Here is a 14,609-nt window from a genome sequence, read left to right as displayed (position 1 = left end):
GGTCCCAGACCAGCACCATGGCACTTGTCATTGGCAACCCTAGGGCCTCTTACACAGGTATTTTCATAACAGAGCAGGATACCATATTATTTCAAGTTTTGTGATTCTAATTTTCTTCTGTATGGTAGTTCCTTAAAATGAATTGTGTTTAAATAGATATAGAATAGTTCTTTATTGGGGGGAAATACAGGAGAACCTTAGGACATTGATTGATAATGAGAGTATGAGGAAAGCAAAAGAGCCAGAATATGATATTAAGTCAAAAAATGTTTTCCTTAATGAAAATTGACATTAGAGACTCATCAAGGAAGACTTATTGCTTCTTTACAGATGATAAAAGTTGTAATATCTCACACAAGAAATGAATAAGTATTCATAATTTTCTTGTTCTTTTTATAGGATCAAAGTAATAATGAAATTAGGATTGGAGTAATGTCAGGAGGCATACTCATTTATAAGAACAGGGTACGAATTAACACCTTTCCATGGTAAGGATATGTTTTAAAAGCATTATTACTTCCTTTGTACAGATATTCCTCACTGAATGAAACTAAATAGGACTAGAACTCCATCATTAAGGGACATATGGTCATAAGCAAGGACTTCATGTAACCTCAATTTGCAACATCCTGCCACCTTTTTTGTTGACTTCATTCGTCAGAGGGCTGCAGGAAAGGTTACAACAGGGGTGTCAAACTGGTGGCCTATAGGCCGGATGCGTCACACACAGCCCACCCCAACTCCATGAAGGGGGGCAAGTTGCAATAAATCACGCGATAGCAACGTGACACGGTGAGTTTGACACCCGTGGGTTACAACTTGTAAATAACATGACTTCAGGGTACTGCAGTGGCTATAACTGCATGACTGATCATAACTAAGACTCATTAGTGTAGTCAGTATTCAAACCTTCACTGGATGAGTAGTTGTTAAACCACCAATATTACAGAGTGATAACTTTCATTTTTAAGTATATATAAGATCTACGTTGGTCACCTTTTCGTATATAGTATAAAATATATAGTATATTTTTATACTACATGCTGCAGGGTTTATACTAATTTTTGGGGGGATAAAACATGTTGAACACGTTTTTAACCAGCATTCAATATCATGCCTTCCTGACCAATTGCAGTTTCCAAATGTTCTTTAAGGACAAACTCATGCAAAGCTCATTGCAAGGTATTAGTGGTTGTCACCAGTGTCCTTTGATCTAGGAAAGGACCTGTAATTATATGTGAGGACAAACCTTGAGAGACAGGACGAAGAAATGCTGCCCAGAAAACAGATAAGAGAGGATATAGCTAGCAGCTGTATAATGGGCTGAGAAAGAGGTTCAGAAGTAATTCTCCCTAGCTTTTCATGCTGTAAAGGAAAGAACAAGAGATTTTTACTTTCAGACTTTCTATTCTATATTAAGATTCTATTAATGTAGTCTTACAATAAAGTAGAACTAATTTATCTGGCTATATTTCCTGGCCAATCTACCTGGGAAGATTTATAGGGTGCAGATGGGCACGCATGTATGTTTTTTCTCTTTGAGTAGGAACCAAGGTTCCTGGAGAACCTCCAGATTACACATTATCTCTGACTGGGGGAATGTTGCCTCAATACCTCAACCAAAGTTAAAGATGTCTGATCATCAGATATGAGGGATCCTAAAACCCACAGCCATAATCTCATTAGGGTTGAGCTGAAACTAATTCTTTCCCATCCAGGCCAGTACAGCCTCCAGGCATTGGAAAGACACCAATGTATAGTAATGATACTTAGCTCTGTGCCAACAAATGACCTCACCCAGCAGTTTCTTGTAAATGTTAAATAGAAACAGGGAGAGTTGAGCCCTACTGTACTTGACAGACCAAGGGCCTAAAACTGGACTTCTCCCCTCACTATTCCCCCTCCCCCAAACACCAGTTAGAATTGACCTTGGAGGAAGGAGAAGAACCACTGATGAACAATGTCTCCCATTCCCAACCCTGTTATCTGGTTTAGAAGGCTACCATGATTGATGATATTAAGAGTTCAAGCAGGGCTAGAATAACTATACTAACCTCATCTCTGCTTAATTATGTACTCCAGTTATTGACCCAATAAAGACCTATGGTATTAGAGATTATGTAACTTCAAAAAATATTTCTTTGCTCATGATTAAGATGAGTTTGAATGATTTTGTTTCCCCCTGTTTTTCATGCATCAGAATGGTATTTTCCAATGATAATAATGAGCTACAGTAGAGCAAATATGCCACCTTCTCTCCAGTGTTTTCGGTTCTTTGATGACCAATAACATTCTTAGTACAATGCAAGTAAAGTCACCTTCTTTCTTTCAATAAACCCAGGAGGGGCAGAGAAGGCTGTGGGAAGGAGAGCAGGCCTGTCAATCTTGGCTGTTAAATCACAGAGAATAATGTCCAAACTCTCCCTCTTACATGTAACATTCAGCTTATGTAATCAATATGGCAGTGAATGAATGAGTGAAGGTACTAACAGCACAAATTTAAATTCAATATGTGCATATGTTAACTATTTCCTGCATTCATAGCTTTTGTATGTAGAAATAATTTATATCTTGATAAACATAATCAAGAGATGATCAGCCCATATAAAATGAATGAATGAACAAATAAATAAATAAATAAATACAAGAAATTGAAGTTTTTCTGGTAGTAAAATAGTCTTTGAGGTATAGTGCTATAGTAATAAAATTTAAGTTGGAAAAGATTTAGACAGGTAAATGAAATGATGGATATTTGTCTTGTAAATGTTGAATACTGTTACCATCTGTGTCCAATTAATACATCTGAAGAAATGATTAGCTTATTGTGATTTTTATTTCATTTAGGTTGAAAATCATAAAAATTTCTTTTAAGTGCAAGCAATTTTTCATTCAACTTAGAAAAGAATTGGTGAGTATTCATATTGCTAATTAATATATTTCATACTAGATTATATTTTATTTTGAAAACGTTCTCTGTAGAGCTTCATACCTGATTAAAATATAAAAGTATGTTAATTTTGTAATTGTCTAATGGTAGGCTAGATTATTTTTAATATAGCAAATCTGGCTGAAATTATTCTTTGTGCATAGAGTCAGGGGGAGATTGAAAAAGGCCATACATGTTTAGTTTATAGCAGCCTGATGATAAGAAGCTTTCTGAAATTGTTGATAACCTCCTTTTGCGGGAGGGAGGAAGATTTTTTTAAAAGCTACAATCTGCTATCATCAATCTGACTGTAGTCACAAAGCTTTCCTCCTGGACAGGGTGGCCTTTCATCTTCCAGCACCTTTGGTCCCTGTCTACTGATTGTTGTCACTTTTAATCTAACAATGTTTCTGTTATTGCTTGCTGGTTCCTAGCTTTTAGGAAAGCAGAAGCTCTGGCTTAGGCTGATAGGAAGCTGATAATTGCTTCTGAGCATTAACCGCTGGCAGCTCATATATCACCCATGGCAGAGAAATTACACAGATTGACAGGGGTGGAAAGAAAAATGTGGATTTTATTTACCTTTTTTGGTGCTCACTAAGCTGTACTAAATTGCACAAATATGTGCTTGTTTGGAGGTTCTAGAAGGCGAGCGCAGCTATCGTATACCCTTGACCGAAGATCGGTACACTCCTATCTGGGATGGTTGTCCTCTTCCACCGAGCGTACAGCTTCGGGAGGGAGGCACATGGAGCGGTGAGGGAGGAAGGGGACACCCGCCTAGCCAGCCAGATCAGCCGAATCAACCCTGGCGGTCAACCCTGGGTGACAGATATCGCAGCCAGATTGCCCTCACATCCAATCAAAAAATCTAGTTTTTGCTAAAAGACCAAGCCAATACTCTTGGCTAATAGAAGGATATAGTTTGGAACAGGTTAGAACATTTAGATACCTTGGTGTGGTTTTCCACTCGCTAGGGACATGGAAGGCACACCTTGATCATACATTGCAAGTAGCCATTAGGTCCTCAAATGCAATCAAACATTTCTTTTATACAGATGGAGGTCAGTTAGTACCTGCTGCCTTAAAACTTTTTGAGGCCAAAACATTGGCACAAATTCTTTACGGGGCACAATCAGGAATCCTTGCAAAGAGAGACTCGCTAGAAACCATACAAACTAAATTCCTGCAATCCATTTTAGCCGCACCCAATGGAACTCCAAATGCCTAGTTAAGAATTGAGACAGGCATGCCTCAAATTCAGGTAAGAGCCTGGAAGATGATGATCATTTATTGGCTTAAAATGCATTTCTTTCCAGAGGGACTGCCCCCACTAGTGTTGACTGACAATTTCCCATCCCCCTGGAAACAGGCAATTGATCACAAGCTGGGCTCTTATGGGCTCTCACCATTATTCTTAATGTCCCTAGGCTTTGAGCAAGCAGAGCAACTAGTAATTAATAGAATGAGGGGCATGGAGTTCCAAGAAGAACTACATAGGTTGCCTCTCCACAGTAGGGACAGAATTAAACAGGGTGTGTGGGAATCGGCAAGATATCTAAATGACCTGATCTCCCCCCCAAAAAGAATAGCTTTCTTCAGATTTAACCATATTTAGAGCCAGATTTAACATTCTTCCTTCAGCACTCCTCCAGGGCAGGTATAAGAGAACACCTATAGCAGAACGCGTTTGTATATGTGGTAAAGGAAAAGTGGAAGATAATTCATATGTACTATTACACTGCGAGCTATACAAAGCTTGTAGGTCTGCACATATTCTCCCCTTATTAGAAAGATTGCCAGGGAGGGCAGACCATTTTTATCTAGGCTTTCTCCTCCAGGACACTAACCCGGTTACCACATATGCAGTGGCAAAGTTCTGTGCTGCTGCCATGTCCATAAGAAAAAAAATGGCTACAGAAGTATAGTACCATCTTGTACCAATTATCTGGACATACCTTTAACAATCTTTGGACCATTATGTTATTATCCACTTTTAATGTCAATATTTTTAATTATATTTTAATGTTAGTATTTTTTAACATAGTGTAAAAACTAATGTGTATTGCTGATCTTTGACTATAATAAAGATTTTACTTACTTACACAAAGATGTGCAAAACCTCAGGTTGGTTCACTCTAATGAATCCTGCACCAAACTTTATCAATTAAAAGTTGTTTGTATTGGGGGAGGGGGTTGTGAAGCAATACTATTTACATAATACATGTGGTATCTCCATCTTACATACATTGTAATACTTAAATAAGAGTCCTTTGGAATTGACTAACAAATATTAATCGTTTCTTTCTAGCACGAATCTAGAGAAACTTTATTGGGCTTCAACATGGTGAATTATCGAGCGTGTAAGAATTTATGGAAAGCTTGTGTAGAACATCATACTTTTTTCCGGTTGGACAGACCACTGCCACCTCAGAAGAACTTTTTTGCACATTATTTTACTTTAGGGTCAAAGTTTCGGTACTGGTAAGTTGCATCTATATTTCATGTGAGGATATAAGAATAATAAAATATTCAATAAGTTGAAAACTTACCGTAATGTTGCTGTTGAAATAGCGTATGTTTTATTTGGTAGTTGAAAGATGTGCAAAATCTTTTGATGGCCAAGTAGCACGACATTTTTGGGAGCATATATTATACACAGATAAGGTTGGGTGCAAGAGGAAGATTTAGAAGTTTTCTTTATTTATATTTTTGTTTTTTAAACTGATTTGTGTACTTTAGCTTACCCTGCAGTATTTATATTTCTATAATATAACAGGAAACCTCTCTTTCAGCAGGCTTTACCATATACATGACTCCTAGGTTACAAAAAGGACACTTCAGGAGCATTCCGTCCTCGGGGCACAGATTAGTCACCCACACTGCACCCAAGCACATTTCTGACTAATGAATTTTGTTTGAAAGCTGAGGTTGCTACATCACACTCCTGAAAAAGGACTAGTTTAGTCTGAACTAAATACATTGGTGACTTTTTTTCACTCTCAATTTGGCTGTAGTTTAAAATGAGGTGGAAAACTTATTGACTACTTTGTGTAGCCACACCAAGGAGAGAAATAGGTAGTACCAAGACTTGCTATAATTATCATGGGAATGAGACTATTAAAGCAGTGTTCAGGTCTCAGAATCTCCAAGTTAGAAATACCTGACTAAAAGTTATATTTGTAGTGATGATGTTCTCTGACACTTTTAAAGACTTAGCTAAATTCAGGACAGGTAGAGAGCCCTAAATGCAGTACAGTTAAAGTAATCATACAAATATGAAATATACATTAGAATTATTTGTAGGGTTGCAGAAAGGTGGTCTCATTGTTTATTGCTGGCAATACATTTATAAATTTTACTCTTCATTTTGGAATTCTTTTGTTTTCTTATTCCAGACAAGTAAAGTACTTCTTATTTTTCTTTACAATCTCAATATTACGCTTCCCTTTCAGTGGGAGAACAGAAGTCCAGTCTGTACAATATGGCAAAGAAAGGGCAAACAAGGACAGAGTGTTTGCCAGGTAAGCAATTAAGTGACTTACATGCAGTATGATAAACATATTCATATAGCCTCTTATTTAGATTTCTCCTTACTCTCAAAATTTATTAGGTATAACCAATCAATAATAACCCTGGATAGAAGTTCTCTTGACACATAAAATTTTAGACACACGGAAGAAGGAACAGGACTGGGTTGTTGCCATACTTCCCATTGAGACATGCCAACTGATCAAGACTCCATTGGCTTTCGGCATTGATGAGTAAGATCTGATGGAAATCTTGATCCACAAAAATTCAGAATGCCATTTATTCTTTACACATATTGAACCAATTTTCTCTGTTTGTTCAGTTAACTTCTTCTAGAATATCTCCTGCTACTATTCTCTTTAGGTCATAGACTTACCAGAAATTAATAGAGTTCAAAAGTGATATTGTGGACCATTTTTTCATTCTTTATCTAGATCCGTTTGGTCTAGTGTTCAGGTACCACACTAGAAACCAGGAGATAGTGAGCTCTAGTCCCACATTAGGCATAAAAACTGGCTGGGTGACCTTGAACCAGTCACTCTGTCTCAGCTCAAGCCATCTCACAGGGTGGTTGTTGTGTGGAAAATAAGAGGATGAAGATATATTGAGTCTGTTTGCTACCTTGAGTTATTTATAAAGTAATAAAGGCTGAATTTTTAAAAAAGAAATCTTTAAAATAACACATTGCCAAAAATTAGCAATATAATTTCTGAGTATTTTCCATCAATAGAGGCAATAACTGAAAACTGAATAAAAAGATAAAAAATCCCACCTCTTCAATCACAAAAAAAATATATGGAAGGACTGATTTGGACTTGCTTATTATTGGCCCCAGTTTCTCTAACTTGCAGTCCATGGACACTAAAAATTATACTGTACACCTTTATATTATAAAGCATTCCCCTATGGTTACCAGTAGTAAAAACAAAAGCAATTTCAGGTGAAAGGCAATAAAAAACAAAATTATAGTCATGTTGTTGAAGATTACCATAGAGGAAAGTGAGCAAAAGGAGGAAAGCAACAGAGAGATAGAAGGAGAAAACCAGGCAGGAGGAATTGAGTGAAAAGTTTGAATGTCTCAAGATGAAGGAAGAATCAAATGGCGAGTGGATTCTCAGGGTCAGAGAGGAGTGTTCCTAGACCATGCAGAGCAGATGAAGAGAGAAGGAACCAGAACCAGTCTAAGGATTCCAAAAGCTAGTTGTCAGTGATCCAAGTATGCAGAATTAAATCAGAGTCCAAGGCAAAACGATTCTTAAAGTTCCAATTTAATAAGTCAGACATCTTAGCACATCTGTGGAATCCCAATTCTGGAAGTTACCTAGGATTCCCACCCAGTTGAAAGTTCATGATCTTGTCCCCACACCCACAAATCCATCACATGGTCCAATCTTCTTCCACGCTGGCATTTCCACCCAGCTGGTTCCGGTCAGGTGCAGAGGTGCGGAGACAAAAGATGACCTTGGGCTTCTAGAAAAGAATGTCAGCAACACATTCCACAATTCTACTCCTTTCTATTCCCCCCTCCCAACTGCTACACTAATGAAACAGCATAATGAAATAAGAGAGAGTGTGGCAGGCCAAAGATCCTAAAAGGGATATAACTGCAGGCCTGACACTAGTTGGTAATCATAATCCCTAGAAAGAACCACAATTGGGACCAGAAGTTCGGTTGCTAAGTAAGGTGGTCATTAAGTGAGACACATTCAATTTTACAACTTTTTGCCACTGTTGTTAAGTGAAGCACTGCAGCCATTAAGTGAATTGTATGGTCATTAATTGAATCCAGCTTTCCTCATTGACTTAAGAAAGTCAATGGTCAGAAACCATCTAGAAAGGTCTCAAATGACGATCCTGTGATCGCAGGACATTGCAACCTTCTAAATACACGATAGTTGCAAAGCACCCAAAGTTTTGTCATGTGACCACAACAGTCATGCGTACAAGGACTGGCTAGAAGTCCCTTTTTTCAATATTGTTGTAATTTCAAACAGTTAGTAAATGAATGGTTGTAAGTCAAGGATTACCCGTATGCTTACCCTGGAAATCCAGAAAAGGCTGTTGTGAATACAAAGAAAGAAAGTCTTTTTAAATGGATTTTCCAAAGGAAAAGATGTGTTGCAGATGCCAAAGACAAACTTTATGAAATGAAGGACTAGAAGCCAGAAGAGTGCATTATTGTATCTATTTTATGGAAGATGACAAAAACTATTGAGGGTTCAATAATGTTGTCTTGATTACACTAAAAGAGAGTGGAGCCTTTTTTTGTGCCCAGATCTTAACCTTTACAAACTGAGCATTGTCAGCGTTGTCTTGTCAGTCATGTCGTTGTTGTCTTTGATTAATTATTAAATGTTTCTCAAGCACATAGATATTAGAAGAGGAAACTATATAAAGCTGTGGTAGTAGAAGATATACTGTTGTAATGAGGCAAATGTTTCTTTGAAATTTCCACAAAGAACAGGAAGTTTTGGTAACAGACATGAGTGGGTGGGACTGTGAGTTTCAAACATTTAATAATGCTCTAAATGCAGTTTTGACAGTTCAGTGTTTTTGCCTGGCTTATCAAGTTACTGAAGCAGTTTTCTGTTTGATCATTAAGGTGAGTTTTTCAAAGAGTTGCATCATTCCTAGAAAGAAAATACATACTCATTTAATCTGCAAAAAGTTGGTAATATTTTTATCCAGGCTGCCTTATATTTTTTCTTTTTCCTTATATTTTGGATGAGTAGTTCAAGTTTTGCAGAAAACAGTGCTTATCCCTGTTGTCCTTAAAAGCAATTTAGAAATGGTTTAACTCATAGCAATATGGTAGTAGTTTTTTTTTAAAAAAAAAAACCTTTTGAAACAACCTTGTCTAGAAAATAATAACATTTGAGCTAGTAACATAGGGATACTAAGAATGAACATAAGCGTAAATAAATATAGTTGATATTATAATGATTGTGTTAGATAAATCTGTAAGATAAATCTCACACTTCATTTAAATCAGTTTCTAGGAATCATTGAAAAATGTTTAATAATTTGTATCTTTCACAGCTACATTATGGCTAGATTTTTAAAAACTGATTATCATATTCAGCTATGGTCCAGCTAAATCAGTAAAAATTCTGAAATTTTATTCAGAGCTGGAGTTTTTAAATGCATAAATGTGTCACATATCTTTATTTTTTGTGTTGCGTGTGTTCACTACATCTGAAGCCCTGAAATTGCAGCACTGCTTGTAATTTTGAAATAGAATTCTTCTAAAAATCTGGATTTTTGTGTCCATGCTATTAATAATAATGTAAAGTTGAATCGACTTCTCCATTGCAAGTTGTTTAGTTTGAATGTAGCTGTAAATTATGCAAGTTATTGCAATGAGGGACTAATTTAGAGTTAAGAAAGAAAAGAAAGAAGCCGTTTCTTTCACAAACAGCTTTCCTCCCCCGCCCCTCCCATATGTGGCACTGTAGGTAATTCTCATCCCTTAGCTATACTGAATTACTGTAAAATTTGCTCTGTCTTTAGTTCTTCTTCTTGTTACATTTGGCTTTTTTTTTCTCTTGTAAATAGTCCCATAAGAATATATGTCTATCTTTGGAAGAAATGGTCAAATAACATGCACTGCATATCAGTACCTATAAAAAAGGCTAGTTTTATTTTATTTTTTTAATTTCAATTTCTAGTAGTTTCAGATACATCATTCTACGTAATTTTGTGTAAATTTGTTTTAGATCCCCAAGTAAACCTTTGGCTCGCAAATTGATAAGTGGGATGGACTGGGAGGTTGTCAGCAGAAATTCATTGTCTGATGACAGGTTAGAAACTCAAAGTTTACCATCCCGTTCTCCACCTGGAACCCCTAATCAGTAAGTAAAGTTGAATAATCCATTTACAACAAGTTACCTGTTTCTCATTTGATTAATAAAAGTAAATCATTGTAACATTATTTCTTGGTGTGCTAAAATAATATCATAGTGAAGCACACACATATAACTGAGGCAGGATTTTGCTAACAGCTCAATATATTAGTTTTTTTTAAGGGCTTGCATTTCCCAATTTCATTCTGGGAAAAGAAAACTTCCTACTGATAATAATTTTATTCAGTACCCTTTACTGTGAGATGTAAACAGCATGTTAACTTTAATAGGATAATATTCAGAATTATAATTAAACTTTGTCCCCTTTGAGCATTTTACAGTATAGCCATGGTTGAAAAAAAAAGAATCTTGATTTTGTTATAGCTAATTTCAGAATATTTTTCACATATAGTTGACAGATTTTATTTATGCAGGAAGTAAATATAAAGCGTCATTAAGGATGAGGGAAAATTGTCTTTAATATGTGTATAACACCTAATTTTAACTATATTTAAACCATCTTTGAACAAATTTTCTATGTGTTATATAGAGTAAGTTGTATAATATCTCTTGTATCTAGGTTTCATTGTAATTAATAGGTTTACTCCTAAGAAAGTGCATCTAGACATAGAATTTGATTGTATTTTGCATCATTCAAGTCATATTACTTATTTTGTTGAAATTAATTTAAAACCATAGTGTTTTGTCTTTAATAACTTAAGGTTTATCCCTTTCATTTCTTGGTTACATTGTGTCTTTCTTAAAAATTATATCACAGCATAATTTAGCACAATGTGGCTAATCTGGGTTTACTTTAGGTAATGTAGGTTTATCCCATCTAGCCTGCTGTGAGGAGCAGAAAATTGGAACCAGGAAAGTGAGATTTGTTTAAATAAGCAATAGATTTAAGATAACTAGGACTTAAATAAAACGGCAATCTGTGTTTGATTTAAATCAGGAACTGGGTGCTTTCACATTTTTTCAGTTATATAAGCCTATAATTTATCCAGGGCATTTATATAACTGAACTATAGTTTTAAAATATCTATCCAGGTTTCTCTTTCTATTCAAATGGAACTTCCAGTAATTTAGTTACATAAATAGTGAGTCTTACAGAATCAGTGCAGAAAACCATATTTCTGAACTCAGAACTCTGCACAAATACTATTATCTATCTATAAAGGTAATGCATTTTACTTCCTGTACAAGCTAAACCACAATCAGGGAGGTCCTCTTTATTCTTTGTGGCTGTTTTTCAGTTTCCTCTTTTTCTAGCAAGCTACATGAAAAGGAAGGAGACCAGTTTTTTTTTTATTTAAATATATATCTTGCAAAAATCCTTCAGAAGGAAAAAAATATTTGTACTGGAGTAATGGCTGTAATATTAGGACACCATTTAGGATTCATGTTGGCTCCTTATCTATCGATGCATGCCACACATATATCATTTATATAGAGGTCAGTAAGTGTTACAGATAGCCTTCAGTACTGTGGTTACAAATGTCTTACTGGTTTCTAATATATTTCTTACAAACTTTGTTTTATTACTACTAATTGACTGCTTTTCACACCAATGGAGAGCAAGCATTTAGGAGTGCAAGCAGTAGCATTTATAGAAACTGATTTGATTATTTCTTAGAAATGCTGGTAAAACTATTTCAAAGCACAGAACTTACAAATATTTACTAATAGGTTAATGAATAACTGTTCTTTCCATGCTCAGTCGCAACTCTACATTTGCTCAAGAGGGAAACCGTTTACGGCCATCTTCAGTTGGACATTTAGTAGACCATGTAGTCCATACTTCACCCAGTGAGGTATTTGCAAATCATCGGTCGCCTTCTTCTACACAGGCCAATAGTATAATTCTAGAATCATCACCGTAAGTTTGATTTTTGTAATCCTGAAAGACATTTTGTACTGCTATAACATATAGTCTTTCCATATTTCTTCCACATAGCTATAAGGTTGGCAGATCTCATTTTTATATTTAATTGTAAGTAAAAACAAGAGTAGCATAAGGGATCTAATTTTGTATAGAATATAAATATATAGCATAATAATAGCAAATCTCATAAATGTATAAGGTAGCTTCATATAAGCAATCTAGCAACCATATCACACACACATTTGTGCAGTTGGAGATAATACTTATCTACCTTATAGTTCTGTAAATATTTTTAAACAGTGTAAGATAGCACGCTGAAATAGCCATATAAATATTAAATATGTGTTAAACAATTATTAGAAATGATTTCTCATGGTTCCCTTGAATAAAATGGGTCATGACTCAATATTAATGTGTTGAATACCACAGATTTAATCTTTTAAGGAAGTTTTTGGAAAAATTAGAGGAATCCATATATATTGTACTAATACATTACTTGTGTTTAAGAAATATAATAACCTTGGATGATACAGTATCAGATTTGTGTGACATAGCACTTGGCTGAATAAGAAATTTTCATTTTTTTTATTTGATTATGCACATTGTTGAAGGAAACCATACAGAAACTATGTACTTGCACTCAAAGTATTCCACTTATATATCCATCATTTTAAACATTCAAAGGAAATTAATAGCTAACTGGGCAAATATAAAGTTAGGAAGTTTTTTTCTAGTTTATTCTTAATCCTCACACTTTATTATGGTAATACATTACAATGTATTACAATTGGAAGCCTAGTATTATATTACTCCAGTTTTGTGTATATGTTGTAAATTTTGTTTACTGTATCAATTTGAAAAAGAAAGAATTTAAACACGATAATATCCTGGATATGGATATTATTATGTTGTAATGGAAATGTTCCATAGCATTAAAATTGAGAACAGTTGCTAAGTAATGCATACTGGTTTGTAAAGTAGTAGCAATATATGAAATCATTTGTACCTTGCATTTCTATATGAGAATAGTGAACTCACAAGCCTGCTAATTTAAATGAGTCTGAAAACGAGTCAGTGACAGCCTTGGTTATTTTTACCTGAATATACTATTGTGGGAATTATATTGAAATTTTCAGTTTCGCAGTGTGAATTAATGAATTGTCATTAAGACTTTAGATACATGAATTTCTAAAATCTCGTGTAAACTATAGACGAATTACTGCACAGACTTGTCAAATTGCAAAATAATAATATATTATCAGGCCAACTTTGAACATTATCTTTTATAAGACACTTCATAAAGATTTCTACTAGTGCATTTGGATTTCAGTAACGGTGGATATAGGTGTGTTTGGGTCATCTGTCATACCTGGTTTATGGTGTAACCGTTTGTGCTTTTCCTTCCCCTTCCTCCTGAGCATATCTGGAAACACTGATCTGTCATTTAAACTGAGATTGCCGCAAACAGCATTAATATCCATCCCCCCCCCCTTTTGGAAAATGCCAAACAGGGAACCCAAATGTTTTTCCTAATGAAAGGAAATCAGCCATTCTTTGTCATGCAAGCACATAAACTAGGTGTTTAAAATACCATTGGAAACCCTGTAGTAGAATATAAAGTATATATGCGGCCTAATAAAAAGTGGTAGAATTAAGCTTTTAGAACAAAATTCTTTCTCTAATATATATATATATATAATAATTCTATTAAAAAAGAATTATTTCTGTTGACCCTAATTTTAATTTTACATTTTTAATGTAAGAATATTAGTTAAAATAGTATGTTTTTTAAAGGGGGGAGGGCTTTCTACAAATAAGGGTATTATGCAGCCTTACAGCCATATGTCTGTAGATACTTAGTAAAAACTATCCTTTGCAAGAGAAAGGTATTACTATGTTCTGGGAAGCTCAGAAGTATAGACATAGATACCTGCACATAAACTGAAAGAAAAACATAAAAGGAAAAATCTATAACATATTAAGTGGGACTGAAAAACTGATCAGATTTGTATACTGAAATGAAGGGAAATAAAACAGTATGAAACCGCATGAGCACAAAATAACATTTTATTGCAAGGTCCTAATTTGCAATTGGAATCATGAATATAAACAATATGCAAAAATTAGTGCTTTCACTGAAAGGCTGGTCTAGATATTGAGAAATTATATGCAGAAATTACAGCTCTTGTATAAACTATAGCTACCTGATTTCTTCCCACTGCAATGCCTTACGACCTACATGAAGTCCTTCTTGGGTCTCTTGGCTTTTTCTAAAAAAATCTTCTCAAAGATATAGTGGGCTGCAGTGGGCAGAAGCAAATATGAAACCTACCTCCCCCCCTCCAGCTTCTAATCATGTTACATTTAGATACTGTCTTCTATTCTGTTGGTTATTATGTCGATTATGACTTGTAATATAATT

General features: G+C 35.1%; 1 protein-coding gene across 4 annotated transcripts in view; it reads left to right on the top strand.

The window, feature by feature from the left end:
- Positions 1-14,609, top strand: part of PTPN4 (protein tyrosine phosphatase non-receptor type 4) — a 117,148-nt gene that overhangs the window by 77,418 nt on the left and 25,121 nt on the right. For all 4 annotated transcript variants that reach the window (XM_087712155.1, XM_087712147.1, XM_087712150.1 and 1 more), the window contains 6 exons: positions 400-488; positions 2,845-2,908; positions 5,238-5,410; positions 6,382-6,450; positions 10,174-10,308; positions 12,023-12,181. In XM_087712155.1, the coding sequence (XP_087568281.1) occupies positions 400-488; positions 2,845-2,908; positions 5,238-5,410; positions 6,382-6,450; positions 10,174-10,308; positions 12,023-12,181 (689 nt within the window). The remainder of the gene's footprint in view (positions 1-399; positions 489-2,844; positions 2,909-5,237; positions 5,411-6,381; positions 6,451-10,173; positions 10,309-12,022; positions 12,182-14,609) is intronic.

Source organism: Thamnophis sirtalis, unplaced genomic scaffold (assembly GCF_051295495.1).
Source record: "Thamnophis sirtalis isolate CommonGarterSnake01/CBP01778 unplaced genomic scaffold, rThaSir2_p1.2 scaffold_1, whole genome shotgun sequence".
In the NCBI taxonomy this organism is placed as follows: Eukaryota; Metazoa; Chordata; class Lepidosauria; order Squamata; family Natricidae; genus Thamnophis; species Thamnophis sirtalis.
Note: the sequence above shows the minus strand (reverse complement) of the source record. Positions and strands in the feature narration are given on the sequence as shown.